Source organism: Chenopodium quinoa, unplaced genomic scaffold (assembly GCF_001683475.1).
Source record: "Chenopodium quinoa cultivar QQ74 unplaced genomic scaffold, ASM168347v1, whole genome shotgun sequence".
Taxonomy (NCBI): Eukaryota; Viridiplantae; Streptophyta; class Magnoliopsida; order Caryophyllales; family Amaranthaceae; genus Chenopodium; species Chenopodium quinoa.
The window spans coordinates 2,155,968-2,183,864 of record NW_018744460.1 but is presented as its reverse complement, the minus strand read 5'-3'; the positions used below and the strand labels follow the sequence as shown (position 1 = coordinate 2,183,864).

General features: G+C 39.7%; 3 protein-coding genes and 1 pseudogene across 4 annotated transcripts; 2 read left to right on the top strand and 2 right to left on the bottom strand.

The window, feature by feature from the left end:
• Positions 1-698: 698 nt before the first annotated feature.
• Positions 699-3,084, top strand: LOC110697377 (annotated as a pseudogene).
• Positions 3,085-19,932: 16,848 nt separating this feature from the next.
• LOC110697220 (protein trichome birefringence-like 4) lies at positions 19,933-22,803 on the bottom strand. Its single transcript, XM_021874574.1, has 5 exons — positions 21,648-22,803; positions 21,173-21,332; positions 20,812-20,993; positions 20,464-20,622; positions 19,933-20,376 (listed from the first exon to the last, which is right to left on the bottom strand). The coding sequence occupies exons 1-5, from the start codon at positions 22,031-22,033 to the stop codon at positions 20,043-20,045; spliced, it is 1,221 nt and encodes a 406-aa protein (XP_021730266.1). The 5' UTR covers positions 22,034-22,803; the 3' UTR covers positions 19,933-20,042.
• A 278-nt stretch (positions 22,804-23,081) lies between these two features.
• On the top strand, positions 23,082-24,994 carry LOC110697218 (vignain-like). Its single transcript, XM_021874571.1, has 4 exons — positions 23,082-23,881; positions 23,996-24,231; positions 24,423-24,563; positions 24,664-24,994. The coding sequence occupies exons 1-4, from the start codon at positions 23,431-23,433 to the stop codon at positions 24,937-24,939; spliced, it is 1,104 nt and encodes a 367-aa protein (XP_021730263.1). The 5' UTR covers positions 23,082-23,430; the 3' UTR covers positions 24,940-24,994.
• Positions 24,995-25,279: 285 nt separating this feature from the next.
• On the bottom strand, positions 25,280-27,408 carry LOC110697219. Of its 2 annotated transcripts, none has more exons than XM_021874572.1 (4): positions 27,210-27,408; positions 26,920-27,107; positions 26,202-26,430; positions 25,280-25,834 (listed from the first exon to the last, which is right to left on the bottom strand). In XM_021874572.1, the coding sequence occupies exons 1-4, from the start codon at positions 27,286-27,288 to the stop codon at positions 25,710-25,712; spliced, it is 621 nt and encodes a 206-aa protein (XP_021730264.1). In that variant the 5' UTR covers positions 27,289-27,408; the 3' UTR covers positions 25,280-25,709. The 2 variants fall into 2 exon arrangements, with proteins under 2 accessions (XP_021730264.1, XP_021730265.1); XM_021874573.1 differs by having other exon boundaries at positions 26,202-26,427; positions 27,210-27,400.
• Positions 27,409-27,897: the final 489 nt, after the last annotated feature.

Here is a 27,897-nt window from a genome sequence, read left to right as displayed (position 1 = left end):
TTAAGTTCATTTACTTGACGTTGACACTCAGGCTTCAAAGATTCTAGCTCCTCAAGCACATCCAGACTCTATGGGTCTATGGGATAAGCCTTGAATAGTTGCATAGCTTACCTATTTGTAATGCCTTCTTTTCTCAGGTTTTAAAGCTGGATAATCGCGGTGGAAGGGTCTTGTTTCGGTCACCAAACTAGAAAATAACACGGCAAAATTTGACTATAATATGGATTTAATATTAAGTGAAATTGACCTAAAATTTAAAAGGGAAAAAGTCCTTAAATGTAATCTGTCATATTTTTCTAATTGTCTTGATAAAAAGCGTAAACTATAAACCATATTTAGAGACTGATGGAGTATTATTTAATGATGAACCACTATGGAGTATTTAAAAATAACTCGAAGTCAAAAACTAATTACTCCATAATAAACTTATATATGAACATTGAACAATCTTGGTGGGATAACACACTTTAATTTTTGTTTTTAATAAGAAAAATAAGTATTTCATCTACTACTTACTTTTTACATTGGGTAGTTTGATTTAAACTCTCCATTAATTTTTTTCATTCTAAATATGCAAAGAGGTCAATGATTGCCTTGCTACATTGAAAAAGATGTATAAATTGAAAAAAATAAACGACACTTTATAAAATGTGGCCTATTGATATTGTTATACTCGAATTTTACTCATATAATTTCCCTCCAATTTATTTGATCATCAAAATCAAACTCACAAAAACAGAGTAACAACAAATACATCATCTTCCTCTTTCTCTCTCCAATCTCTCTGCAAAAATGGCGCAATAAAGAAAGTACCAATCACCCAAATTCTCCAAAGAAGAAGAATCCAATTAATCTTCACAATTTTTCTTCTCATTTTCTCTCTCTTCATCTTACTTAATTTCTCTTTAACACTCATAACAGAGACTACCTCTTCAACAGTACCTTCTGCAACATCCCACCTTCTCTTTCGCAGTACCGCAATAGAAGACGAGCCGAGTTCCGGGACTCCTCCGAACCCAGACGAAATTGGATCATACTTTGCTAAGAAAATCACTTCTTTAAGGAAAAAAGAAGATGATTTTGTAATAAAGAAGGGAATTTCTTGTGATATTTTTGATGGTAAATGGGTTTTGGATGATTCTAACCCGGTTTACTCACCTGGGTCTTGCCCGTTTCTTGATCATACCTTCAATTGCTTCAACAATGGCCGCTTCGTTCTCGGTTATTTACGCCATCAATGGCAGCCTCATGGGTGTGACATCCCTAGGTACTCTGTTTTTAATTTCTTTTTAATTAAAATCTACATTTCAAATTTTAATTGTTGATTAAAAAAAAAATTATTTTTTACTTTTTAATAATAATTCTGGGAATTTCATAGGTTTAATGGGAAGATGTTAGAAATGTTGAGAGGAAAAAGAATGGTGTTTGTTGGAGATTCACTTAACAGAAACATGTGGGAATCTTTAGTATGTTCTTTAAGAATGTCTTTAGTTGATAAGAAGACAGTGTTCGAAGTTTCTGCCAAAAGACAGTTCAGAACTGAAGGATTCTACTCTTTCAAATTCGTGGTAGTAATTTGAAACCGATTAAATTCTACACTCGAGAGTATGATGCGCGTCATGCTCTAGTTACGTAAATTATGATAATTGAGTTATGTTTTCGTTTTGAATTTTAGGATTATGATTGTACCATAGAGTTCATCAGATCACCATTCTTAGTACAAGAATGGAAATTGCTTAGTGTGAAAGGTTTCGAAGCGAGGCGAGAACTGCTAAGACTTGATGTGATTCAAGCTACAACCTCCGTTTACCATGATGCTGATTACCACATTTTTAATACTGGACATTGTTGGACTCATTGTTAGGATTAGTGTGGAGATGAATCAATGCATGGAGGCATAAGGTGAGAAGCTAGAAGCTGTTATTGGTTGTGAGTTCGATCGAACAAGAAGTTCGGCCAAACTTGTGAAAAGTTCGGCCGAACATGTATGGGTCCGATCGAACAATGTTTTGAGGCAGTAGCAACAACACTTCCATTTTCTAGCATAGGTTCGGTCGAACCCTGCTGCTCTGTTTCTACGGTGCGATTTCAACTCGTGTGCTTAATTAATTGCTAGCCCTTGAATTGTTATTTAATATCTAGACTATATATAGTTTTACTAAGCCTCTTTTATATGGCATACCATTCATACTTGTAATCTTGATTTCATTCATCATCAATACTACTCCATAGTGCAAAGGGTGGTTTTTTTTTGTCCCGATTCTCGGGTTTTCCCACGGTAACATTGTCTCCCTTTTTTACTTGCTTTAATTTCTTCATGGTTGTTCTTAGTTGTTGTGCTTGTTTGTTCTTCATTTTTGTGGGTTGATTGCAATTAGTTTGAGCCCTTAATCCTTTCACTCATAACAAAACTCGAAAAGAGTCGTAAAAATCTGAAAAAAGCTCATGAATTTGCTTATTTTTGGCTTTCTAGTACTTAAAACAATATGTTGACTGAATTTTTGTAGGAAGAATTTCTTTCAGGAGGGTGAAATTGTGCATCCTGAGTTAAATGTAACAGAAGCATACACAAAAGCCTTAAAAACATGGGCAAAATGGGTTGACAAAATTGTAAACAAGAACAAATCACAGGTTTTTTTTTTTTCCTGGTTATTCAGCTTCTCATTTTAGGTAATTAATCCAACAATTTAACCCCTTAATTTGTCAATATTAATGTAAAATGGGTTAATTTTTGTTAATGATTTTGTGCAGAAAAGGGCAGTGGAATTCAGGAGGAAAATGTGACGGAGAAACAGAACCAATAACAGATGACAAGTACTAAGATGACTGATTACAGAAAGGATGGGCACCCGTCGATTTACCGGCTACCGGAGACTGAAAGATGGCCCGGGATGACTCAAGATTGTAGCCATTGGTGCCTCCCTGGTGTGTTCCTGACTCATGGAACCAGCTTCTCTATGTTTCTTTACTGATGTCTTCTAAGAGGTCTAATAGATTTCATTAATTAGTTGTTTTGTTCAAAAATATTTTGTACAGTATACGGAGTATTAGATAAAAGAAGTTTTTTTTAGCAAAATACAGTGAGTCAATGACATAACTTCTAGAGAGTGACGTGTAAAAAAAGTGTGCATGCTCTGAAGTTTATGTATCGTGTAGGAAAAAGAGGTTCAATGTGTTTAAAGACGAATATTTGACTATAAATATCTTTAATTTCGTGTTAGTAAAAATTATAAAAATAACATATTTGCAATATGACGAATAAAACAATATTTTAATTGATTAGGTTTTAACATATATATTAATGGGAATTAATGTTTAAAATTTTAAGAATTTGACCTAGTAATTTTTTAGGGATAGAGGGAGTATGCATATATATGACGAATATTTTCAAACCTTACCTATTTTGACTTTTGATGCACTAAAAATATTTTATAATTAGGATAAATTTTAGGAAATTTTGACTTTAGGTACCATCAAAAGACCCTACTTTGATTTTAGGTACCTATTCAAATTATGAAATTATAGCTTTTGGTACCACTTAACGAATTCTGTTAGGGATTAGCTACTTTTTATTTTGTTTTCCAGTTTTGCGTGTTGAAAATGATTTTGTTAAAGTTTTGGGGGGCTATTTTAGTTTTTAAGGATCCAAATTGAGCTCGAAATTGGCAAAAAAAAAAGCAACATAAGTGTCTCGTTTTGCATGTCATAAAATATATTGATTTGTGTGTCATAATTTTTTTTTATGCGAAAATTGTTTGGCTAAGGTTTTAAGGGCTGGTTTGGTTCTTATAGGTCCAAATCGAGCTCGTAATTCGCAAAAAAAAAAAAAAAAACGTAAATGTCTCATTTTGTGTGTTAAAATCGGCATTATTTGACACGCAAAACGAGCCACTTACGTTTTTTTTGGTCCAATTCCAAGCTTGGTTTGGACCTTTAAGATCTAAACTGACCACAATGGTAGAAAGAAGGAGGAGATTGGTGAAGGTCGAAGGGTAATGGTGGTGGTGGAAAGAGAAAGAGGAAGAGAGAGAAGGAAGAGGGCAATTGGGGTTTAAGGTCGCCAGCGGGTGAAAGGGTGGCTTGGCGCCCCCTGTATGTTGGCGTGGGGGAGGCTCGGTGCTGGGAGAGGGAGGGGGTGGGCCAGTGGTGGCTTGGCTGGGGGTAGGGGATGGGTTTTGGGTTCTTTTTAATTAATAATTTAATTTTTTTTTAAAATTAAAAAACCAACTATGGTTAAGGATTTTTTTTTTTAGAATAGTTATTATATTTGGTAGTCAATAATAACACAATGTTATTAAAGATAATGATTTTTTTTCCATTATACCAAAGAGAAAAGGAGAAAATTGGATCTTAAGAAAGAGAATTTTCCAAATAAATTTTAAATAAGTACCAAAAAATCAAAATAAGGTGTTTTGATGTAACAAAAGTCAAATTTTTCAAAAATTTACAAAATATCGTCCAACTTCTGTCACACGAGTTCTTAAACCGTGTCAAGACCTCTTAATTAATGGAGTACTGTAATACGGAGTAATTCTTAAAACAAAACGAAAAAAGCAAAAGAAAAAAGAAAAGGAAAAAGATGCGAGAGATAGAAAGGTTTTGTTGAAGAGAAAACGAAAGATAGAGACGCGATCGAGGGGAGGGCATCTTCCTTATGATCTGCGCCCAAAAATTTCATCGAAATCTTAGACAAAAACTACGTAATTTCTTTCTTTAATTTACAATAATTTGATTTCATACTCAAATTTGTTTGAATTTTATGTATATATGTATTAGGTATTGAAGTTTGATTTTGTTAATTCCATTGCTTGCTTTCATTCATTGACGAATTCGATCATAATTTTTTTTAAAGAGTAATTATTCAAGTGTGGTGTGTATTCATAATTTTAATTTTATATGTTTTTTTTTGGATAATTATTCAATCATGGTGCTTTATATGAATGAATTGGTTGCTCAAATTCACTATAAGAGCAAAATTATCGCTCAAATTTGAACTATGAGTATTTTTTATTATTATTATTTTTCTTTTCTTTTTGTTAACTCGTTCTAGGTTAAGGAAGATTTTTATAGGGATTGAGTATAATTTAGCAGTGATATTCAATTTGTAATTAATTTGGGGGTGTAAGTATGCTTAATATGGGTGCGAGGTTGTGACTCGTGAGATTGTATTTTGAAATTTGTTAGGGTGGTTTTATTGTTTAATCATGGTTTTCGCAATTGTAATGTTTATTGGTCAGATAAACCTATATATATATATATATATATATATATATATATATATATATAAATATATATATATATATATATATATATATATATATATAAATATATATATATTAGCAATGGCTATTATATTTGTCTAGTGAATCGCTATTGTAGTTAAAATAAAAATTATTTAATAAATAATTTTAATATTATTTATATATTAACAAATTACATGTACTACATAAATATCATATTGCACATATTTAACACATATATAATTAGGTGTATTGATAGATTACTCAAAATTTGCATATAATTCTCATACTAATCAAATTGGGTGCATGTGCGCCCTTTGATTCTGCTTTCCTACATTCACTAGTAAAAATTCATCAATCAAGGCAAAGTGTGGAACAACAAACAACTACGAATCTCCACTCTGATCTCCATTCTAATGAATTTGAATCTGAGAAATGCTATAGAGTGAGAAGCAACTTGGTCATCAAAGCTACAATGCACCACAACCTCCATTTGTGTATAGGAATTAATCCAAGACGATGACGTGATCAAAAGAGCAAATGTGAGATTTGGGGGAGTTTTGGGTGAATTCATGGTAGCTAATCAATTTGACCGTCATAGCTGTTTGGGTCCAATTTAGTCCAATTGGGCCTAGGCATTAAATGATCCAATTAAAAGCCCAAGGTCAAGGTTCATCTCTCCAATTGTGCTAAAGTCAAAGATCAGTCCTCAAGGCAAGCCAATTGGGCTAAGGCCCAACTTCTCCATGTATGCAGAGGTATAAAAGCCATCAATATTACATTTGTACATTCATTCAAGCAAAGCCTCAAGCAATTAATTTTCTTGCATAGTGTTCTCTTTCTACACACTGTACTGACTTTAGCATCGGAGGGGCCTTCCTCGGCAACACCCCCGAGGCTAGTTTACGTGTGTTTACTGTGCAGGAAACCTTCGACCCAACATTACTTGGATCGAATCTAGTCTTCTCCACTTCATCGGACCTTCGACAAGGTCCCATTGTTTTCACCCGAAACAATTTGGCGCCGTCTGTTGGGAAGACTTTCAAAAATCTTTAAGCCAAATTTCTAACCAAGATCATCTTGCAATAATCTTAGTAGCAATGGCTAAGAACCGCAAGAGCAAAGGTTTCCGTCAAGGAGCAGACGAAAAGCCTAAAACCCCTACACCATCACCCTCGCCGGACCGGAACTCTCCCAAGGGTGCCAGCTCGGGGGGAGGATCATACAGGGAGGATTCCCTTTCTCCCGTAATTCATAACTCTCATCATAGGCCGAGTCACTCTCGGTCTAGCAGGGGTGAGTCCGATCATAGGACACATTCAGTGCCCCAAAGCCAACCATCGACTGTGCGCTCTCATTCCCATACTCGGTCAAGGACCCCTTTGGCGGGGCCCAGCTCGGAGGAGGTGGCAAGAGCGCTGGCAGTGCTCATGGAGGCAATGAGGGCACAAAATATGCCACCACCTCGTGATCGAACTCCTCCGCATACCCGGCATCAACGGAGGAAGCTAGACCGTGATGGTGGGAAGCTTCCTTCCTCCCGGGAACTGGGAGAGTGGGAAGAGGATACCTGGAAAACTGAAAAAGAGAGGAAAAAGAACCCTCAATTTTTCAAAGGATCCTCATCCTCCCGACCAGAAACGCATAAGAGCAGCAGCTCAGCTTCTCGGCCAGAATCTACTCACCGAGAACGACCTGAGACTGTTCGCCGAAGCGTCCTCGACCGACTCGGCGGCAAGGAACCGAGCGTGCACAGTCGCCTCTCGTTCCCTGCGGCCGAGGCCCAGACTTCCCAGCCAGGGACGAAAACCACTCCTACCTCTCTAAGAGGGCGGAGCGCGGTCCCTTCGGCCAGGAACAAGGGCAAGGTCGTTATGCTACCCGCCAGTTCGCCATTCGAGCAATGGATACTGGAAGAGCACGTGCCCACGGTTAAAATACCGTCGCACATCACATATGACGGGACCTCGGATCCGAAGGACCACGTGGCCTCGTATGAGACTCATATGCATCTTTGCCCCAGATCCGAAGCGACTTGGTGTAAATATTTCCCAACCACTCTCAAGGGGGTCGCGCAAGCGTGGATCTCCAAGGGAGTAAAGCAAGGCTCCATAACAGGGTGGGATGATCTGTCCTCCAAATTTAGGAGCAAGTTTTCCACGGCAAACCGCCGAGAGAAGACTACCGCAGAACTCATGAGTCTGCAACAGGGGGAAACCGAAAGCCTCCGAGACTATCTGACCCGTTTCAGTAACGAGTCATCCAGCGTCTCTCAGCTGGACCAGGGGCTAGCCGTTTTTGCAATGCAGAATGGCCTTCAGCCCGGGAAGTTCCTAGACTTCATGGTCATGCATACCCCGCAGACCTTGGAGGAAGCTCTGAATGCCTCGGATAAGTTCATCCGAGCCGAAGAATGGAACAAAGCGAAAACCCAACCTCAATTCGGGGGAGGGAAACAAAGACAAATACCCTTGTCTGAAGGCCAAGGCCATAAGGCAAAGGGAAAGTCAAAGGCCTCGGAGCAATCTTCGGCCAGCGACCCAAAGAAGGAAAAATCTGCCTCATACACAGACAGATACGAGTCCTACACTCCGCTATCTCTTCCACGCGCCAAAATTTACAGCGTGACGAAGGAGGAGCGGAGTTACCGAAAGCCGAGACCACTCCCAGAGTGGTATCAGCGAAAAAATAAAAATCAGTGGTGCGAGTTCCACGAATCTCCGGGACACAACACTGAGGAGTGTATCCAACTGAAGGACCAGATAGAGGACATGGTCCGGAAGGGATACTTGAAAAAATACATCGCGGATCACCGCGAGAAAAAAGAGTCCGAGAAGTCAGCAAAGGACTCTCGGCAAGACCTCGACTTCCCCCGGAAGAACAGTAAAAAGCCGGAGGGGAAATTCTCTCCGATCAATTTTATCTCGGGAGGAATATGCTCTCAGAGGGAGCACAAGCGACACCTTAGGGCTTTGACTCACCAGGTGAACAACGCTGACATTCAGTCTCCCCAATCGCCGGTGCCGAACATGACGTTCACAACCGCCGACTGCCGGGGGATAACGTTCCCTCACGAGGATCCGTTGGTGATCATCGCCAAGGTGACCAACCACGACGTCAGTAAGGTCCTTGTTGACGATGGCAGCGGAGCAAACATTCTGTTCCGAAAGGCCTACAATCAAATCAAGCTGAAGCCCAAGCACCTTACGCCGGTACCCTACCCGGTATCCGGGTTCAATGGGGCTTCAACTTATCCAGATGGGAAGGTGACACTTCCTATCACCATCGGCTGCGATGAGGCAGCCAGGAACGTCATGATTGAATTTTTGGTCATTGACGCTCCTTCAGTGTACAACGTGTTTTTGGGGAGACCCATAATTCATGAGATCCAAGGGGTCGTCTCAACTTATCATCAGCTGATGATTTACGTCTCAGACGCTGGCTTCCCCGAAAGGATACAGGGCAATCAAAAGGACGCCCGAAAGTGTAACTACCTTAAGCCATCCAGTAGTCGCCCAGATGACGACAAGGATGAGGAGGACAAAGAAAAAGAAAGAGAGCCAAGCACAAAAAAGCCGAAAGGCCTAAGTGCTTCGGCCCAAGGATCTGTACCCAGAGGTAAAGGGCCCGAAAGGGAAAAGGCTAGCTCTTCAGCTGAACAGCAAGACTCAGAGAGCCAGCCGAAGAACAAAAAGACTGGGACACCTGCTGACATAGGCAGCAGGCCAGATTCTGAAGAGTCCAGTCCATCAGCAATGGACATGGACCAACAGACTGAAACAGTTTAGTTGGCCGAAGGAGACGTTGAGAAATGTGTAACAATCGGGATGGACCTTGATCCGAACACCCGTTGTGAACTTATTCAGCTCCTTCGGGACAACAGAGATGTGTTTGCTTTCTCGGCAGCTGATATGCCCGGGATAAGTCCAGACCTCATCTCCCATAAGCTTAATGTTGACCCAACGTGTCGACCAATTAAGCAAAAGAAGCGGAATTACTCCGCTAATAAGAACCGAGACATCGCAGCCGAGGTCAAAAAATTGCTGGAGGCAGGCTTCATCGAGCCTTGCCAATATCCAGAATGGCTGGCAAATGTGGTGATGGTTCAGAAGGCCAATGGTACCTGGAGGATGTGCGTTGACTTCACGGACCTAAATAAGGCTTGTCCGAAGGATTTCTATCCCTTGCCGAGGATCGATCAGCTAGTCGATTCGACAAGTGGCCATGCCTTGCTTAGTTTCATGGACGCATTCTCGGGATATCATCAGATCTTCATGCACCCCGACGATCGAGCAAAGACGGCATTCGTCACGAACGCTGGGTGTACAATTACAAAATGATGCCCTTCGGATTGAAAAATGCGGGGGCAACCTATCAAAGGCTGGTGGATCAAGTTTTTGCCGATCAAAAGGGCCGAAACATGGAAGTCTATGTCGACGATTCGATCGTCAAAAGCAAAAAATCTGAGGACCATGTTAAGGACCTGGCTGAAACTTTCGCCACCTTAAGAAAGCATCAAATGAAGCTGAATCCGAAGAAGTGTGTCTTCGGCGTGAAGTCAGGGAAATTCCTTGGGTTCATAGTCAGCAAGAGGGGGATTGATGCCAATCCCTCCAAAGTTAAAGCAGCGCTCGACCTTCCTGAGCCGAAAACAAAGCGGGATGTTCAGCGGCTCACCGGAAGAATGGCAGCCCTCTCGAGGTTCATTTCCAGAGCTTCGGATAAGGGGTTACCTTTCTTCAAAGCCCTGAAACTCCCGAAAACAAAAGAGCTCGTTTGGGAGGAAGAGCAAAATGACGCCTTTAAACAGCTTCGGGAGCATCTGGCTCAACTCCCAACGTTGGCTAGCCCAGCAGAAGGAGAAACTTTGTACCTGTATGTGGTCGTTAGCCCAGCCACCATCAGTGCAGTACTGCTGAAGGAAGAAAGTAAAAGTCAGCAACCGATCTACTTTGTTAGTCATACACTGACGGATGCCGAGACTCGCTACCCTCTACTCGAGAAAGTCGCTTTCGCGGTAGTAGTAGCTGCTCGGAAGCTGAGGCCCTATTTTGATTGCCATCAGATAGTGGTCTTAACTGATCAGCCGTTTGAAAAAGTTCTCGGCAAGGTTGGAAAATCTGGTAGGCTAGCCAAGTGGGCTTTTGAGCTCACCGAATTCAGCATCAGCTACCGTCCGAGGGCTGCCATTAAGGCTCAAGCTCTAGCGGATTTCTTGGCCGAATGCTCATACCAAGAAGCGCTAGACAATGAAAAGAAAGTCTGGACCGTGTTTACGGATGGATCTTCCACCGAAAACGGTTCGGGGGCAGGAGTAGTGATAACCTCTCCCGAAGGCAAATCCTTCGAGTATGCACTAAAATTTTTTTTTAAGGCCTCGAACAACGAAGCCGAATATGAGGCAGCAATCGCCGGCCTAGAATTGTGCATCTCCCTGGAAGCCGTTCATGTCTGCCTGAAAACAGACTCTCAACTAGTTGCATATCAGATTAGCGACAGCTACGAGGCCAAAGAGCCCTCCATGATAGCTTATCTTGCCAAGACCAAGTCAGTCATTGCAGAGCTGAAAACTTTTGAGGTTCAGCTGATCCCAAGGGGTCAGAATACTCAAGCCGATGCACTCTCCAAACTTACCAGTTCAACTCTTACCGAGCTGAACAGATTTGTATATGTAGAAGTGCGTCGAGAGAGAAGTGTCGACGAAGCACCTGAAGTGTGCTGCGCTGACCCAGAGCCTAGTTGGATGGACCCCATCCTAGCTTTCAAGCTTCGGGGAGAAACTCCCGAAGATAAAGCTTTGGCCTCCAAGATGAAGAGAACCAGCTCAAGGTTCATTGTCTTCAGGGGGGAACTTCTGAAAAAGTCCTTCTCAGCCCCATTGCTGAAATGCGTGGGACCAACAGATGCAGATTATATCCTACGGGAGATTCACCTCGGCATCTGTGGGAACCACATTGGGGGAAGGACCTTAGCCCACAAGGCATTGCGGGCAGGATATTACTGGCCCACCATGATCGCAGAGGCTAAGGAGCTGGTCCGGAAATGCGAAAAATGTCAAAAATACGCTCCAGTTATCCACCAGCCAACAAGGGATCTTCAGCCGATCCTTAATCCACTCCTGTTTGCCCAATGGGGACTGGATATACTAGGACCATTTCCAGAGGCTGTGTGCCAGAAAAAATGGCTGATAGTTGGTGTTGACTACTTCAGTAAATGGATCGAGGCCGAAGCAGCCTCAAACATTACAGAGCAAACTGTCAGAAAATTTATCTGGCAGAATATCATCACTCGTTTTGGCATCCCGAGAGTATTTGTCTTCGATCATGGGAGGCAATTTGATAACTTACCACTGAAGCGGTATACAGATCAGTTCGGCATCAAACTGGCATATTCAGCAGTATGCCACCCGCAAAGTAACGGACAAGCCGAAGCTGCAAATAAACAGATCCTAAATGCCCTCAAGAAGAGGGTGGAAGATCAAAAGTCCAAGTGGCTGGAGGAGCTCCCTGGAACCCTTTGGTCCCTTCGGACAACTGAAAAAGAGGCAACGGGCTATTCACCTTTTGAACTGATGTATGGTGCCGAAGCCGTTCTTCAAGTGGAAATTGGCTCTGAGAGCCTACGAGTGCACCACTTCTCGGCTGAGAATGAGCGACTGATGAGGGAATCTCTCGATTTCCTCGACGAAGTAAGAGACTCAGCCCGAGACAGAATGGCCGCTTATAAGCAGAGAATCAGCAAATTTGATAACCGAAGGGTCCATGCAAGGCCTCTTAAAATTGGAGACCTTGTCCTTCGGAATGCTGCTGCAGTTCAGAAAGGCCAAATCCATGGGAAACTCTCAACTGCATGGGAAGGGCCTTATGAAATCTGTGATGAGCTTCAGCCAGGGACATACCGACTTCGGCAGTTGGATGGAACTGAGTTGAAAAATCACTGGAACGCTGATGTACTGAAAAAATATCATGTGTAAACCCTTCGGGGCAGAACAATCTTTGTAAGTACATTTTGAATTAATGAAAGGCCTTGGAGCCGCCATTTATACAAATATTCACAACTTTTTATCCTTTCAAAGTTTTCTCAGTTCTATCTACTCTTTAAGGGTTTTTTATTCAGCCTCGTCTGAAACCTTCGCCTTCGGGTAACTGGGTTTCAGATTGCTGACAAAACTCGTCTTTTTAAAGAACCCTAGTCTTTCAGCTGAAGTCAAGCTTCAGTAAGACTTGTTCTCCAAAGACATGAGTCCATGGACCCAGAAAGCCATTATCCGAAACATTGCCTTCAGTTGGCCCTGTGTTTCGGATATCCATTTTTCAATGATAGACAGAAAATCAAGGATAACAGCAACTGTTGGAAATTGTTTATTCAGCCTCGTCTGAAACCTTCGCCTTCGGGTAACTGGGTTTCTGATTGCTGGCAAACTCGTCTTTTTAAAGAACTCTAGTCTTTCAGCTGAAGTCAAGCTTCAGTAAGATCTGTTCTCCAAAGGCATGAGTCCATGGACAATTCTGGGATATTGCCTTAACTGAGCCTTGTATCCCAGAAAGCCATTATACGAAGCATTGCCTTCAGTTGGCCCTGTGTTTCGAATACCCATTTTTAAGAAATAAAGAAATTGTTTATTCAGCTGAAGCCATACTTCAATTTCTAGGGAGGGCAAGAAGCACTACCAGTGCAAGTTTATGTTCAGCAGAATTGAAGAAACAGTTAAGCACCCAAAAACAAAGCAGCTGAAGAAAAGAACATCAAATTAATAATTTATGCTCAGAAATTGAGCTACAAGTTCAAATAAGTTAAGAAACTATATCGGCAGCCGCCCACAAGCGGAAAATAACAGCTGCCGAAATACGTACAGAAGCAAAAAAATAAACTGTTTTGTACGACAAGGCAAACTGAAGCAAAAAAACAAACAAGGCAAAAATTCAGAAAGCGGCAAGTCTAAAGTTGAGCGCATGATGAACCGCAAGATTCTGAAGACGACTGCCCGAGTTCCTATGCTTCAGCCCGAGGATCAGACTGGTCAGCATTGTTGGGCCCCATGGTGGTCTCAGCCCCAGCAGCAGAAGAAGCAGGCTTTGCACTCTGCCGAGCCTCCCTTTCTCTCTGTTCAGCCTCCAACTCCATTCTCTCAGCTTCTTCTTCGGCTTCCTCAGCCTTAAGGATTTCAGCTTCGACTGGAGTTGCATACTTCATATGAGGGTCTTCGGGATCCTGGACCCATTCAGCACATTTGGACCAGTCCAACTTCGGCTCAGCATGAAGGCAGACTCTTCGGCACACTCTGAACCCGTTTCTGAAACCCATTTTATATTCTTCCTGGGTATAGACACGGACTTTGAGTAGAGCCTCAGCATCAGCCAACTTCTTCTTTGTCTCCTCCAAGTCTTCCTTGGATTTCTTCAGCTCATCGGCGAGCTTGGAGGAGGAACCTTTCAGCTCATTCAGCTCCTACTGAACTTGGGAAGCCTCTGTCTAGGCCTGGGCCACTTCTTCCTTTTTGGCCATCAGCTGATCCTCAGCTTCTTGGAGCTTAGCTCTCTGAGCTTCAGCAGCAGCAGCAGCCTCTGAGAGTTGGACATCCCTGGCTTGGAGCATCTCTTCAGCAGCCATTCTGCTGGCTTCAAGAGCTTCTAGTCGTTGCTGCACTTCAGCTTGTGCAGCAGCTCCTTCCTGGATTCGGCTCTCAATGGTAGCCTTGAATTTGGAGATGTCCACTCCCATGTGCTCTTGGAGGAATTTTTCCCCTTCCATCAGTGGGGGAAAAACTTCCTTCTCCATAGCATCGCAGAAGGTTTTGAAGGCTTCAACAGCTTTTTTCTCATATTCTTCACCCTTCTGCTGCTTCTCTTCAGCTGCTGCTTGCTTCAGCTTAGCAAGCTTTAACTCCTCTTCGGCTACCTTTTTGTCATGCTCGGCAGCGTCTACCCTATCGTGTAGGGTATCTATCAGCTCTACAGTGAGAGTCTGATTGTGCACGAACTGAAACAGGAGCACAAGTCAACAGAAAAATAAATAAATAATAATAATAACTGAAACTGAATTGAAGAGCTGAATTGAAAAAGAGATAAAGGCAAGGAGAATCACCTGCATCATCAGCAGTTGGTTCGACCTGGCTGGGTCCGGAACTGATCTGCTGGATTCGCCCATCCCAGCAGTGGCCTTCAGCGACCAGATTCTTGCCCTATCTACTTCGGACATGCCAGCAAAATCGCCGAAGTAGGCTGCAGCACCTTCTCGGTTCTGACCCCATATGAGGTCCCAGATGTGATCTGGGATTGGAATTCGAGGGGCCGAGAAACCCATTTCCCCAGACTGCAGCGTCTGGAAGGAAGGGAAGGATGACGATGGAGCTTCTTTAATCTTGGATGGCTCGGCATCCCCCTTCTCAGAAGAGTCAATTATTATGACTTCTTCTTCTTCAGGTGTGAGGACGAAAGCCTCAACCTCTCTTGCAATGTCTGCTGTGAAACCCTCAGCACTGGGCATCACAGCATCCTCATTTCTGTGCTCAGCAGCACTCACTTGAACTTCCTCTTGGACCCCTCCCTTAGGTTCGGGAGTTTTCTGATCCACCTCCATCTCGGGAGGTGGCGGAGGGGTCTTTGGAGGTGATTGAGGTGGTGGCCGGGGAACCCTCGGCGATCCATTGCCTTCCTCGGGTTCCCTTATTTCGACGCCGATGGTCATCGGCCTCCGCTGAAAGTCATGCGGGCCGATGATGGTCATTCTTCGTCGCCTTTTCTGAAGCGGCTGCTCGTCCATGTCTGAGTCTGAAGACTCTTCTTGTATCTGGTCTTCGGGACGAACAGGGGCTTTCCCTTCTCTATGTCTATTACTCTCTTCGGACTGTAAAAGACAGGGGGGAGGAAGAATGTGAGTAAAAAAAAAAAAAAACAGAAACAGATAAAATTAAGTCCGAAAGCTCACCGAGGTCTTCAGCAAAGCCTCGTCTTCTTCAGCTGCCCTAGCTGCAGCTTCTTCTTCAGCAGCCCTGGAGGACCCTTCTCCTCCTTCACAAGCTTCAATACCCCATGCAACCTCTTCGGCCGTACGGGCAGCTTCAGCTTGTTCGTCCAGCAGCTGAAACCAGGGATCTCTCTTCTTCCACCAAGGCTTCTGCCTCTGATACAGAGCAACAGCCTCAATTTTGAAATGGGAAGAGTCTAGATGAACTTCCCTATGCCTCGGTTCAGTGATAGAGGGGGCCCGATCAGTTACAACTCGTTCTCGGTTGACGCCAAGACGAGTGTAGTTAATGCCGACGTTGGCCTCGTCCCGCTCTGAAAAGGAAGAGGGAAAAGGTCAGTTCAGTTAGGTTGGTACAGCATAAAAGAGCGAAGTGAAAACGGAGGAAAAGAGATAAATAAAAGGCCTCGGCCCCAGCCGAAGAAGCTTACCATCCTTAAACTTTCGGCTGAGGCCGACAGCTGCTAACATGTTCTCTTGGAAGACATAATGCGTATCGGGGAGCCAAGTCTCCGGGATATGCTGCATCCGACCACTGCCCCCCCGGTTCGGCAGCTTGTCGAAGATGTTCTGTTGATTAAGGTTCGGATCTGAGCCGTTATCTTCGGGGGGACCTAAACTTCCCATGTCGGGATCAGGCTCAGCAAGATACCTGAGAGCGCTGAAGACACAAGGGTGGCCCGGGTCCGTGGGTGCCCTAACCCAAATCCATTGACCTCTCCAGTCCTTGTCTGAAGAGTCGTTCGACCACATGGTTAGGTACTGGGGCCGAGACTCGATCCGGTACCACCCAGAACCGTGACTTCCGTGCCCACTTTGAATATTTGGCACTAGCCGATGAAGCTTTTTGAAGCAGTGCAGGTTCGGCACATACCTGAAGAACTTGCAGACCCATAAGTATGTCATCACCCTTCGGATGCTAGTAGGAGTTAGCTGACATAGGGAAATATTGTAATGGATCAGCAAGTCTCGGACGAATACGTCCAAAGGGAACCTCAACCCATACTGAAGTTGTCTTGTGTACACCCCCACATACCCCGGGGGTGGATGATGGATTCTATCGGATGCCACGGGCATTCGGCACCAATACCCATCAGCTTCAAGGATGCCGTAATGCAAACTCAATTTGTTCGGCAAACCGATACTGTTCGGCATTCTCCACCCACCATGAGTAGGGGCGGTTCTTTATCATGGCCGAAGCTACTTCGGCATCCTCCCACTCTGAAAACCCGGGAAGGATATCCCAAAGGACAGCGGGAACTTCATCGTCCCGCCCAGAAGCGCTCGGCCCCTCCGTTCTCTGAGGAGGAGCCGAGGAAATTGGAGTCGCCCTAATCCCTTCAGAAGGGTCAGACTCTGCTCTTTGTCCATTCCAGGTCCCAATCCTGTTCCTGGGATCGGGAATTGGCCTTGCTCTTCTTGGAGCACGGGCTCTACCCCTAACTCCTCTCGCCATTGATAATTTCGAAGAAAAAAGTCGAAAAAAAAGGGAAGGAGTTCAAATTCGAAGAAAAATAAACTAAAATCAAAGGAATTTACCTTAATCTGAAGCGAAAGTTGCCGATTTACTAATTGGTAGTGGCGAGTCTCAGTTTCTAAGCTTAATGCTCGGGGAATTTGCGAAGTTTTGATGCGGGTTCTTGGGTTCTCTCGAGAATTCTGGGTTTGTGTTGGTGAATAAGTGAGGAGAGATGACGCGCCTCTAATTATATCTCCAGAAATGGGAATACGGGGAGTCCGCGTTTCAATTTCTCTTAAATACCCCACTAAGTAACCGTTAAACACACGACCTTGCGATTAAACTGCCCATTATCCGTCCAACTTCCACAATTATCCACCTTAACTGTTGTTATCTCATTAATTACGGTTTAATTACGGTTTAAATTCAAATTTTTGGATTAATTAAATCATTCACTTCCCTCCTTTTCTGATTAAATCAAACCCGACCCGTCATCCTTCCAAATCGGGTCTGGGGGGCAAGTTGTTTGGGTCCAATTTAGTCTAATTGGGCCTAGGCATTAAATGATCCAATTAAAAGCCCAAGGTCAAGGTTCATCTCTCCAATTGTGCTAAAGTCAAAGATCAGTCCTCAAGGCAAGCCAATTGGGCTAAGGCCCAACTTCTCCATGTATGCAGAGGTATAAAAGCCATCAATATTACATTTGTACATTCATTCAAGCAAAGCCTCAAGCAATTAATTCTCTTGCATAGTGTTCTCTTTCTACACACTGTACTGACTTTAGCATCGGAGGGGCCTTCCTCGGCAACACCCCCGAGGCTAGTTTACGTGTGTTTACTGTGCAGGAAACCTTCGGCCCAACATTACTTGGATCGAATCTAGTCTTCTCCACTTCATCGGACCTTCGACAAGGTCCCATTGTTTTCACCCGAAACAATAGCTATACCCTTTTTAAAGGAGGAGGAGAAGTTCAGTGTATTTTCTTCCAAAGTGAAAATGGAAAAACCAGTGAAATCAAACATGGTCATCTTGTTGTTTTGGTCAGTTAGGAGAAAAATAGACAATTTACATACTCCGTATTTGAATTCAAGGGGTCCCGAATGGGGTTGTGAACCCAATTATGTTGTGGATCGAAAGCCAACAACAAAGAAGCAGAGTAGATATCCTCTTCTTACTCGGCCAAGCAAAATGAGGCGTAAGCGTACTCCGTCGGCTACGAAAAATAACTAAGGGCTTTAGCACAACTACAAAGGAAAGATTTCATCATGTTTATTGTCCACAACTATTAAAGTGGTGGTGTTTACTTGCATGAGCCGTACTTGTACTTTACTTCCATACATACAACTGATACAAGACTTTTGTTAATGACTACTTCCTCTATTCTTTTTTACTTGACCTATTTATTTTTTCACGCTTGTCAATGCAAAACTTTAATGATCAATAACTTTAATTTTCGATAAGTAAAAATCATAAAAATTGTATATTATGATAGTACTTAATAATACGAATTCAAAAAGATCACACATAAATATGTTTTTCTTACATATTATTCACAAAAGACAGTCAAAGGGGGGTGGTGAATAGTGTAAAAGTCAAAGCGGGTCAAGTAAAAAAAAATAGAGATAGTATTACGTTCAAGATTTTCCTTATGTCTCTTAGCTTGTTGGGCTTTGAACAAACTTAGAGTTAGCTCATATGATATGAATCATATGATCCATGTTGCATATTGCATGATGTATGACTTTTGTTCTAACTTTCGTATTGCTAATGTTGTTAATTAGTTGTATTAGTCCGATTTTAGTTTTGGTGTACTGTATATACTGTGTGTTGGTCATTTTAGGATCATCATGCGTAGAAGTGGTGTATGTGATACTGTGATGTAATTGAAATTATAGCCTATATAAAAAAGAGTTTCCCCTCAAAGTTTCTTAAGTATTTTTTGTTTCCCATTTTACCCTTCCTTTATCCTGCTATTTACATATACTATACTATTGTTACTAACTTATACCACATACTTATACTTGTGCGTAAAAAAAATTATACATTATCTCTCAATCTATATTATATAACTAGGGAGAAGTTGTTTAAATTAATTATGCTTGTAAAAAAATCGTGCTTATATAATTGAGAAATGCTTTTTTTATTTTTGGTTAATTGAGTCAAATTGATGTAAATTATGGGTTAATCTATATCTTTCCCCATAATCTATCTTTACTATAAATTAGGATTGTAACTATTATGAAGATGATTGAAATTATCTAATTTGATTGCTTATAGGTTGACAATTAAAGAGTGAAGAAGGATTAGTAGGGGTAGTAGTATATCTCAAATGATCATCATAAATTCAATTTATTAAAATAACCTTACTCAAATGAGGGTGAAGAAAGATTACTAAGGGCTCGTTAAAAAAAAAAATGATTAGTAGGGGTAGTAGTGTAATCTCAAGTGATCATAATACTATTCAATTTACTAAAATAACCCTACTGAAATAAAGAGTAAAAAAGGATTAGTAAGGGTAGTAGTGTAATCTCAAGCGATTATAATATACGATATTCAATTTACTAAAATAAACTTACTCAAAGAGTGAAGAAGGAATAGTAAGGGTAGTGGTTTACCTCACGTACAGCTTGACACCAACCATCACCACCCCTAGTCCGCTACCCTCCTTTATATAGTAGAGATGATGCTAAATGCTAGTATGGGCTATATATGGAAAAAAATAGGGATGAAAATTGCTTAATATCGGTTTTCTAATACTTAATCAATGTGTATAATTGATTTTTTGTTTCAGGAGGGTGAAATTGTGCATCCTGAGTTAAATGTAACAGAAGCATACACAAAAGCCTTAAAAACTTGGGCTAAATGAGTTGACAAACATGTAAACAAGAACAAAACACAAGTCTTCTTTGCTGGTTATTCAGAAATAAAGAGTGAAAAAGGATTAGTAAGGGTAGTAGTTCCTCCCTGGTGTTCCTGACTCATGGAACCAGCTTCTCTATGTTTCTTTAATTTATTGATGTCTTCTAAAAAGTCTAATAGATCTCATCAATTACTTGTTTTGTTCAAATAATGTTTTGTACAGTAGGTTAGTTTAAGGGAATTTTTAGAGCAAAATACAATGACATGACATGAATTCTTGAGTATTATTGTGACAAGTAAAAAAGTGTACATGAGCTCTAAAGTCGTGTAGAATAATTGTTCTCGTTGTGTATATATGTACGAAGTATAATGTTAAATAAAAAAAATAAAAAATAATAAAAAAAAAAACTCAAAAGTGACATTAAGAAACTCTCCTCACGTTTCTCATTTTCGTATATGTGTTTAAACTGTACCAATCAATACAAAGGCCAAAGAAAAACAAGAAAAAACAGGACAAACTAATAAGTTGTTCTGTTAAATCCTTCTGAAGAGAATAGCAAAGATGAAAAAAGAAGTTCATTCCAAGAGTCTGGAACTCCAGGGAGGCACCAGTGGCTGCAATCCTGAATCGCTCCCGGCTTTTTTCTTCCCCGGTGTCTGTACATAGACGGGTGCCCATCTTTCCTATAATCAGTCAATTTGGTAATGTTGAGATATGTTACTGGTGTCTTCATCTCTGAGATCACTTTTTCAAGAGTTTGCATCAAAAATGGATACGGTTTTAACAATTTTTCGTCTGTTATTGGTTCGGTTTCGTTGTGACAGACTCCATCAGTATCCCAATCACCTCCCCTGCATCAATTTAATGAAACAGAAGATTAATACACCATTTTGGAATTTCAAGAAGTAAAAAAATTGAAGTTAAGAAAATTTTCTTACATGAAATGAGTATGAGCAAAGCCTCTAAAAAAGACTTTGGTTTTGCTAGTGTTGACATTGTTGTCAACCCAATTAGCCCATGTTTTTAATGCTTTGGTGTATGCTACTCCCACATCCATCTTTTTGTGTACGATATCACCCTCTTGGAAATAATTCTCCCTGCAAAAGGTACATTTATCGTGTTATAGATCTACAGTAACTTCAAAACACGTGAACTTCTTTCTGATAAAAAATAAAAAAATAAAACAAATGGAGTAACTTAAACTGAGCACACGTATGTAACCACAAAATTGAAATTAATACGCGATTGAAATAAGAAAAAGCTTATCTTAAGATCAATTTGCATACCCATTTCTGGACTTGTTATGGTTCCACCAATGGCCAGTGTTGAAGATGAGAAAATCGGCATCACGGTATTTGTAGATCATAGCATCCAGAGTATCTAGCCTCAATGTTTCGTTTTTCTTTGGAAGATGACGTTGTTGGACTAGGAATGGTGCTGTAATTAGTGTTATGCTGCAATTATAATCCTATAAACATCCCAAAAATACTAATCAAGATTTGACATTAACGAAACCTAACTTATATTATGAAATGGCAGGAGTACAATATTTTAAAGATGGAGACTTTTCACAAGAAAATACAATCACGAAATTCATCTATATAATTAAAAATAGTGCAGGAATATGATATGATATGATAAACTTACCTTAAAAATATAGTTATAATTTAATTTGTTTCTAAAGGTTTGTCCTTGAAACATCTTCAAAAAACAAACCAAAGATTGACACATATTCCTGTTTAGTGAATCTCCCACAAATACTAATCTCTTTCCTCTCAACATCTCCATCATCTTCGTTGCATCAAACCTATTAAATCAAATTAACAAAAATGCAATTAGCTAATTTAATTTATAAAAAATAAATAACAAATATTAATGATTAATCTATTTTTCTATGTTGTCAGAAATATTGACCAATATATTACTTCATCTTTAATTTATTATTACGTACTTTCAAAGATAAGTTCAATTCAACAATGTCATATTTACAATTTTTTTTTTAAAAAAAAAAAATATGAGACTTAAATCTATGTGACAACATTCAACGTATGAAATTATTTCCATTTTTTTTCTTCAAAAAAAAAAAAAAAAAAAAAAAAAAGGGGGAAGAGAAAGACTAGACCTTGGAATGTCACAACCATAAGGTTGCCATCTATACTTCAAATAACCAAAATCAGGGCGACCATTTCTGAAGCAATTGAATTCGTTTTCGATATACGAGCACGACCCGGGTGCGTAAATCGGGTATGAATCATCAAAAACCCATCTTCCATCAAAAATGTCACAAGTATTTTTGTTACTTGAAGGTGGATCATGAGAAACAGGATTGGAAAAGGAGAAAAATTGGAAAGTCAACGTTGATGCAGTTGACAATAATTTGTTAGTAGAAGTTGATTGGTAATTTAGTATAAAAAGAATAGAAGAAATTAGAATAAAACATGTAATGATGAATGTAGTTTTTGATGATGGAAGATTATTAGAAATTGACATGTTTGATAATTTGGACATGGTTTTAGAGAGAAAGAGAAAGAGAAAGATTGTATTTAATTTTTGGGAACTATGTTAAATGGTCAAATGATGAGATTAAATGCTTATAGTCAACGGAAGAAGTAAATCCATTATGATTGTATTATTCGACTATATGCACTTTGAGTGAAAAAAAGCCAACCAAATTAGAAGTAGATCAGAAAAAAGTGCTTTTTTTTTTTTTTTTTTTCCAATTGTAGTAACCTTTGAGTGAACAAGTAATAATTCTTATATGTGATGCGAAAAGGCATTAGTTGATGAGTGATCGTGTAGATGTGTGATAAATTTAAAGCAAAGATATAGATATTATGTACTTCGATATGGAGAATATGTCTAGAATTGGACCGATTTGAAAGTTGAAATCATTTGGATTGCACGATGACAATTAATCATTAAAGTGGATCAAAGATACACTACAATTCCGTCCAAATTAGATAAAAGCTGATTATTGTAATTTTGACTAACTTAGGATCTAATCCGTTTGAACTTGTTTTGAGATATTATTCGGTAAAAAAAAAAAAATATTATTCGGTTAAAAAAAAAATATATCCATTTTTGCAATTTCAATCAAAGAGTGAAAATGAATTCCATCCATTTCAACATAAGAAAAACTCATGACCACCTTAAAAGCATTTAAATAAAAAAAATATATACTTCGTATATATATAACTCTGATGAGGGAGATCTCTTGGTGCAGTGGCACAAGAGATCGCCTCACCTCCTGAGAATGTGAGGTTTGATCCTCATCAACAACAAATCTCACCCCTATCCCTCTAGGGCTTTGCCAGCTAGGCTCCTGTGATAGGAGCCTTTGGCTAACTAAGTCATTTTATAATTAATTCCAACATTTTAATCCATGAATTCATCATTCTCACCATTTTGAGCGTTACAATTTAACAAAAACTTAAAATCTAGCTTGAAATTGCTAACCCTGTATAATTCAAGTTGCATGATCTTATCCTAATTTGTACTAGGATAAATAGATCAGGACAACACAATAGTTTTCATTGACAAAATGCTGATTGTATTTGTTGGTCCATTGAATCCTTGCAACAATTTTTCAGGATATTTTCATGAATGAAAGAAAAGGACAATTGCAGTTGCACATCTCCCACCCCTTTATACACTTTATTATAACCCATATTTCACAACACTGTAAATCAGAAAACATAATGACGATTATGTACAACTTGAACTATAAAGTTGTATGGCTAAGATAAATATTGGTCGTCATTTCATAACAGATTTAACAATAAAATCTTATCTAAGCACTTAAAAAAATTCAATAGTTTTAATACTTTGTATTATTTCTCCAATCTCAAACACTCCTATATATACCCCTTTATTCTGTTACATAACATAAGAAAAATATACCAAATATGAATTACAAGGAGTGCTTCTTAATATCCCTAGCCTTAGTAATGGCCGTCGGCCTGTCTAACGGGTTTGATTTCCAAGAAAAGGATCTAGGATCCGAGGAGAGTTTATGGGACTTATATGAGAGTTGGAGCAGTCAGTATGCTGTGTCGAGGAGCCTCGATGACAAGCACGAGAGGTTCAATGTGTTTAAAGAGAATGTGCAGCATGTCCATCAAGTTAATAAGATGGACAAGCCTTACAAGCTGAAGTTGAATAACTTTGCTGACATGACAACTGATGAGTTTGGTAGTTACTTTGCTGGTTCGAAGATTCACTACCAACGGATGCTTCGAGGCAAGAAGACTAATGGTAGCAAAAGCTTCATGTATGCAGCTGTTGACAATGTTCCTATGTCTGTTGATTGGAGAGCAAATGGTGCTGTTACGCCTGTTAAGTTCCAAGGCCATTGTGGTAAGTCCAGGGTCACTTAAGGGACTTTTGACAGTTCAAGTCATCTAATCATGCCTAATTTGATTGTAGTTTTCCTTATTTTGCTGAATTGTTTTTTACTGTGAATCTTGACAGGAGGTTGCTGGGCATTTTCAACAGCTGCATCGGTTGAGGGTATAAACCAAATCAAAACTGGAAAGCTAGTTTCATTATCTGAACAAGAACTTATTGACTGTGACACCTCCCAGAACAGAGGATGCAATGGTGGCCTCATGGATTGGGGATTCGCTTTTGTCGAGCAAAAAGGCGGCCTTATAACAGAAGAAAACTATCCTTACACAGCTACACAAGGAATATGCAACATCTTTAAGGTTTAACTTCAGAATATATACATCTTGTACTATTAATAAATCATCCACCATAAACTGCAAAGTTATATTATATACAGTCATACAGATACATAAGTTTGTACTGCAATTTCCCTAAGTATAATATCTTTGTACATACCACTAATAAGTCATACTACTATGAATTATTTTTCCTAATATTAATAAAGGTGCAGATGAGTAGTCCAAAAGTATCAATTGATGGGCATGAGGATGTACCTGTGAATAATGAGGGCGCTTTGCTCAAAGTTGTCGCGAACCAACCTGTGTCCGTGGCCATTGATGCAGGGAGTCATGATATGCAGTTCTATTCAGAGGTAAGCAAATATCTAAGTTCTGAACAGCTAGCTTAACATTGTGATATAAACTAAAACATTGAGACTAAATATATTTCATCAATGATGTATTTTTCTAAAGGGGGTATTCAGTGGACAATGTGGGACAGAATTGAACCATGGTGTAGCAGTTGTGGGCTATGGAACTTCCCTAGGCGGTATCGACTACTGGATTGTAAAGAATTCCTGGGGAGAACAATGGGGGGAGAAAGGTTACATACGGATGAAGCGCGGTATCCCTGACAAACAAGGATTGTGTGGGATTGCAATGGAGGCCTCTTATCCTGTCAAAAACTCTGCCCTTAATCCATCAGTATCTAAGGATGGATATTCCAAGTCTAGGAAGAACAGATTTTAAACAAGATTTAGAGATGTTTGGTTCATGATTCTTTCAAAACATAGATATGTAACATGAATTATACATTCCAATAGTTGGAAACAATTTATTTACATGTTGTATTAAAGCAGGTTTTGTAATAGCTAGTGTCTTAGTGGGGCTGATATAAATCAAATGGATAGCTAGTGTTTTAGTTACCTGCAGTTTTAAAGAATGACTTTTTAATCAGATTTTCATCTTATAGATTAAGATCAACAGTCTTTGTAAGAGTGGAGATATAATATAACTTAATTATAAAGTACTTATTCTGTTTTTTTCTTCTTTTAGTGGTAACATTTTTATTTTCATGATTGTAAATGCATTATTTCAACCACTGATATTTTTATATATTACTTCAACCATTAATCAACCATACAATTATCTACACCGTCCAAATTGCATGTGCAACTTCCTACATGCAACGAAATGACCAATAAGTTCTGTATAGAAATATACGAAGTATGTTATTAAACGTAGCATAACAGCCACGATTCAATAGGTATTAAAGAGTAATTCTTACATATGAATATATGATGGATTAGAACAATGCGACAATTATTCAAGTACACCAAATATGAAACAATGATTTCCATTATAAAATTACAATGGCAAATCATCAACAACATGTAAGATGGATCAAATTCCTAAACTTTAGTACTCCTCACAACAAAAGTATGACATAAATCAACCTTCAAGGGGAGAAGGAACGTAGGTAGAGTTCGAATACTCAATAATTAGTAATTACCCTGGTTTCACAGTAATAAAAGTTGCCCTGTGATTAAAATCACAATGCCAGAGAGTACAGGTATGGTAGCAAGGCTACCAGCGTTAAAGCTGCCTTCGTCATCTGCAATATGTTCTCCTACATCGAAATGACCTGCACGAAAAATTTTCAGATTAATCACTTCCGAGGAACCAATGCAAGAGTGAGCTCTCAAATGCCAGAAAGAAAGAGGAGTCATTCAGAAAAACCAAGAAAAAGATGCAGAGTATATAAGCAGAAATAATTTTCTTTGTCCCTAAACAATAGACCACGTCTGATTTGTGGTCGTTCTAAGGATCTTAGCAAATCATCAAAATTATCCTTCCCTATTACAATTTTTACATTTTCGCCTTACAAAAATATTTTTTATAGATTTAATAAGGGTAAAATGGATTAGTTCGTGTTTTAACTTACTACATTTAGAAAGTAACCTATTATTTTGGAACGAATTAAAGTGGAATATAACTGTAGTCTCCTGTACCTCTTTTCTCACCATGGCCACAGCCAGCTAGAATTGTGTCCCTAACATCCCGAGTGGTGGCCTTGTTAAAGAACGTAAAATGATCCATGATCCCATCTATGCAATCTAGCACGAGGTTTGTTTCTTCAAGGCAAGGCCCGCTACAAAACTCATCGACGTGATCATGGGTTACATGGAGATCTCCACTCTCTGTAAGTCTACAGGACTCGTCACATTGGCTGTAGAGCTGCTACATAAAAAATAGATTAGATATTACTCTGTGATACATTCTGCTTGAGCTAAACAAAAATTGACCTTTGAGAGTTTCGTTGAGATTCAACAACCCATTCAATTCAATGAAATAACACATTGAACCCATTTTGTAAAAGAGCCGAGGTTTTCTTCCCATTAAGAATAACATCTGATAAGAGTTTTAGAGACATAACTGCATAATAACAACCATACACAAATAAGCTTGTTGCACTTGCAGTATGTCAACTGCATAGGCGCCTCTTGGCTTTCTCAGTTAGCTAAGAATGCAATATAAATTCAATTTGATTTTATGGACGGATTTTTAGGGTGCCTATATTATTTAGGATAAATAAATAAATCAAACAACGCAACAGTAATAATTTTAATATGAACAAAAGCATGAATATATACTCCATTTTCAGCCAATATGTAGAACTTAACCAGTGACGTAAAAAGGTAAGGATTTAAAAGTTTTGTGTGAGCTTACATGTTTCTTGTGGAAGCACACCAAGGCTCCATCAACAATATGTGTTGGATCAGCACTCGACCCATGGTCTTCCTCACCCCCTTCGTGACCGTGACCCTCATCAAACCCTTCATGACCATGGTCTTCTGCACCCTCGCCAGGATTCCCACCTAGAGATCCAATTTCTGGTTCATAATCCTCTTCTCCAGCTGAATGAATAAACAAAATTATGTTAAAACTCCAAGACAATCTTCAATCAAATCATCACTTACATAACTTGGAGAAATGATGGTGTTCCAAGATCATACAACCTGTAGTGAAAATGAAAATGACAGTACAGACAACTACTGTCAACATAAAATACTGTCCAATTTTGGTCATGTATGCCATTAGCAAAGATTAATTTACTAATGGACACAGTTACACCATAAAGTTCAGTAATTATATATAAATATTCCGATTATAGTATGTTAGCAATATCTGAAAAACAAAATTTTGTTTCTATATATATAAGTAATCATATTCTCAGAATCTCAGGAGAACAGAGCATATAATGCAGACAATCATTTGGAAAGTCATACCTACCAAAAACTGTAACTTCGGTGGGGATTTAAGTTTTGAAGTGTTGCGTCGTTTTTCTTAACAAAAATGGGTGCAATTAAAGACTAAGTACCATCAAAACTAAAGGGCAGGGCAAGTAGGAGTAGCTCCTTGCAATTAGAGGACAGTTGGAGAGGAAGTCACCAACTTTTACTTTAAATCTTAATTCTGATTTGCTTACTGCTCACACAAGTTACCTTATAGAACAATCAAGCAAACCTTAAGAGTCCTTTCAGGTAAGTAAATTTTTTTGTTGACATGATGTACAGTACTTTTCCTTTTTTTTGCCTTTCGGCCAAGGCCTTTTTAGGTAAAGAAAAGTTGACCAAGTTCATACATCCTTAACTTCGTGTAGTTATGCAGTTATGCTAGCTTTGCAAAAACAAAGAAAAACAAGGC

Coding starts and splice junctions, on each gene's coding strand:
- LOC110697220 (XM_021874574.1), bottom strand. CDS start 22,033: ATGTCCAAATTATCAAACATGTCAATTTCTAATAATCTTCCATCATCA. Junction 21,333..21,647: donor TATGGTTGTGACATTCCAAG/GTCTAGTCTTTC, acceptor TTGATTTAATAG/GTTTGATGCAACGAAGATGA. Junction 20,623..20,811: donor CATAACAAGTCCAGAAATGG/GTATGCAAATTG, acceptor TACCTTTTGCAG/GGAGAATTATTTCCAAGAGG.
- LOC110697218 (XM_021874571.1), top strand. CDS start 23,431: ATGAATTACAAGGAGTGCTTCTTAATATCCCTAGCCTTAGTAATGGCC. Junction 23,882..23,995: donor TAAGTTCCAAGGCCATTGTG/GTAAGTCCAGGG, acceptor GAATCTTGACAG/GAGGTTGCTGGGCATTTTCA. Junction 24,564..24,663: donor ATATGCAGTTCTATTCAGAG/GTAAGCAAATAT, acceptor ATTTTTCTAAAG/GGGGTATTCAGTGGACAATG.
- LOC110697219 (XM_021874572.1), bottom strand. CDS start 27,288: ATGGCATACATGACCAAAATTGGACAGTATTTTATGTTGACAGTAGTT. Junction 27,108..27,209: donor CATTTTCATTTTCACTACAG/GTTGTATGATCT, acceptor TTATTCATTCAG/CTGGAGAAGAGGATTATGAA. Junction 26,431..26,919: donor TGTGCTTCCACAAGAAACAT/GTAAGCTCACAC, acceptor TTTTTTATGTAG/CAGCTCTACAGCCAATGTGA.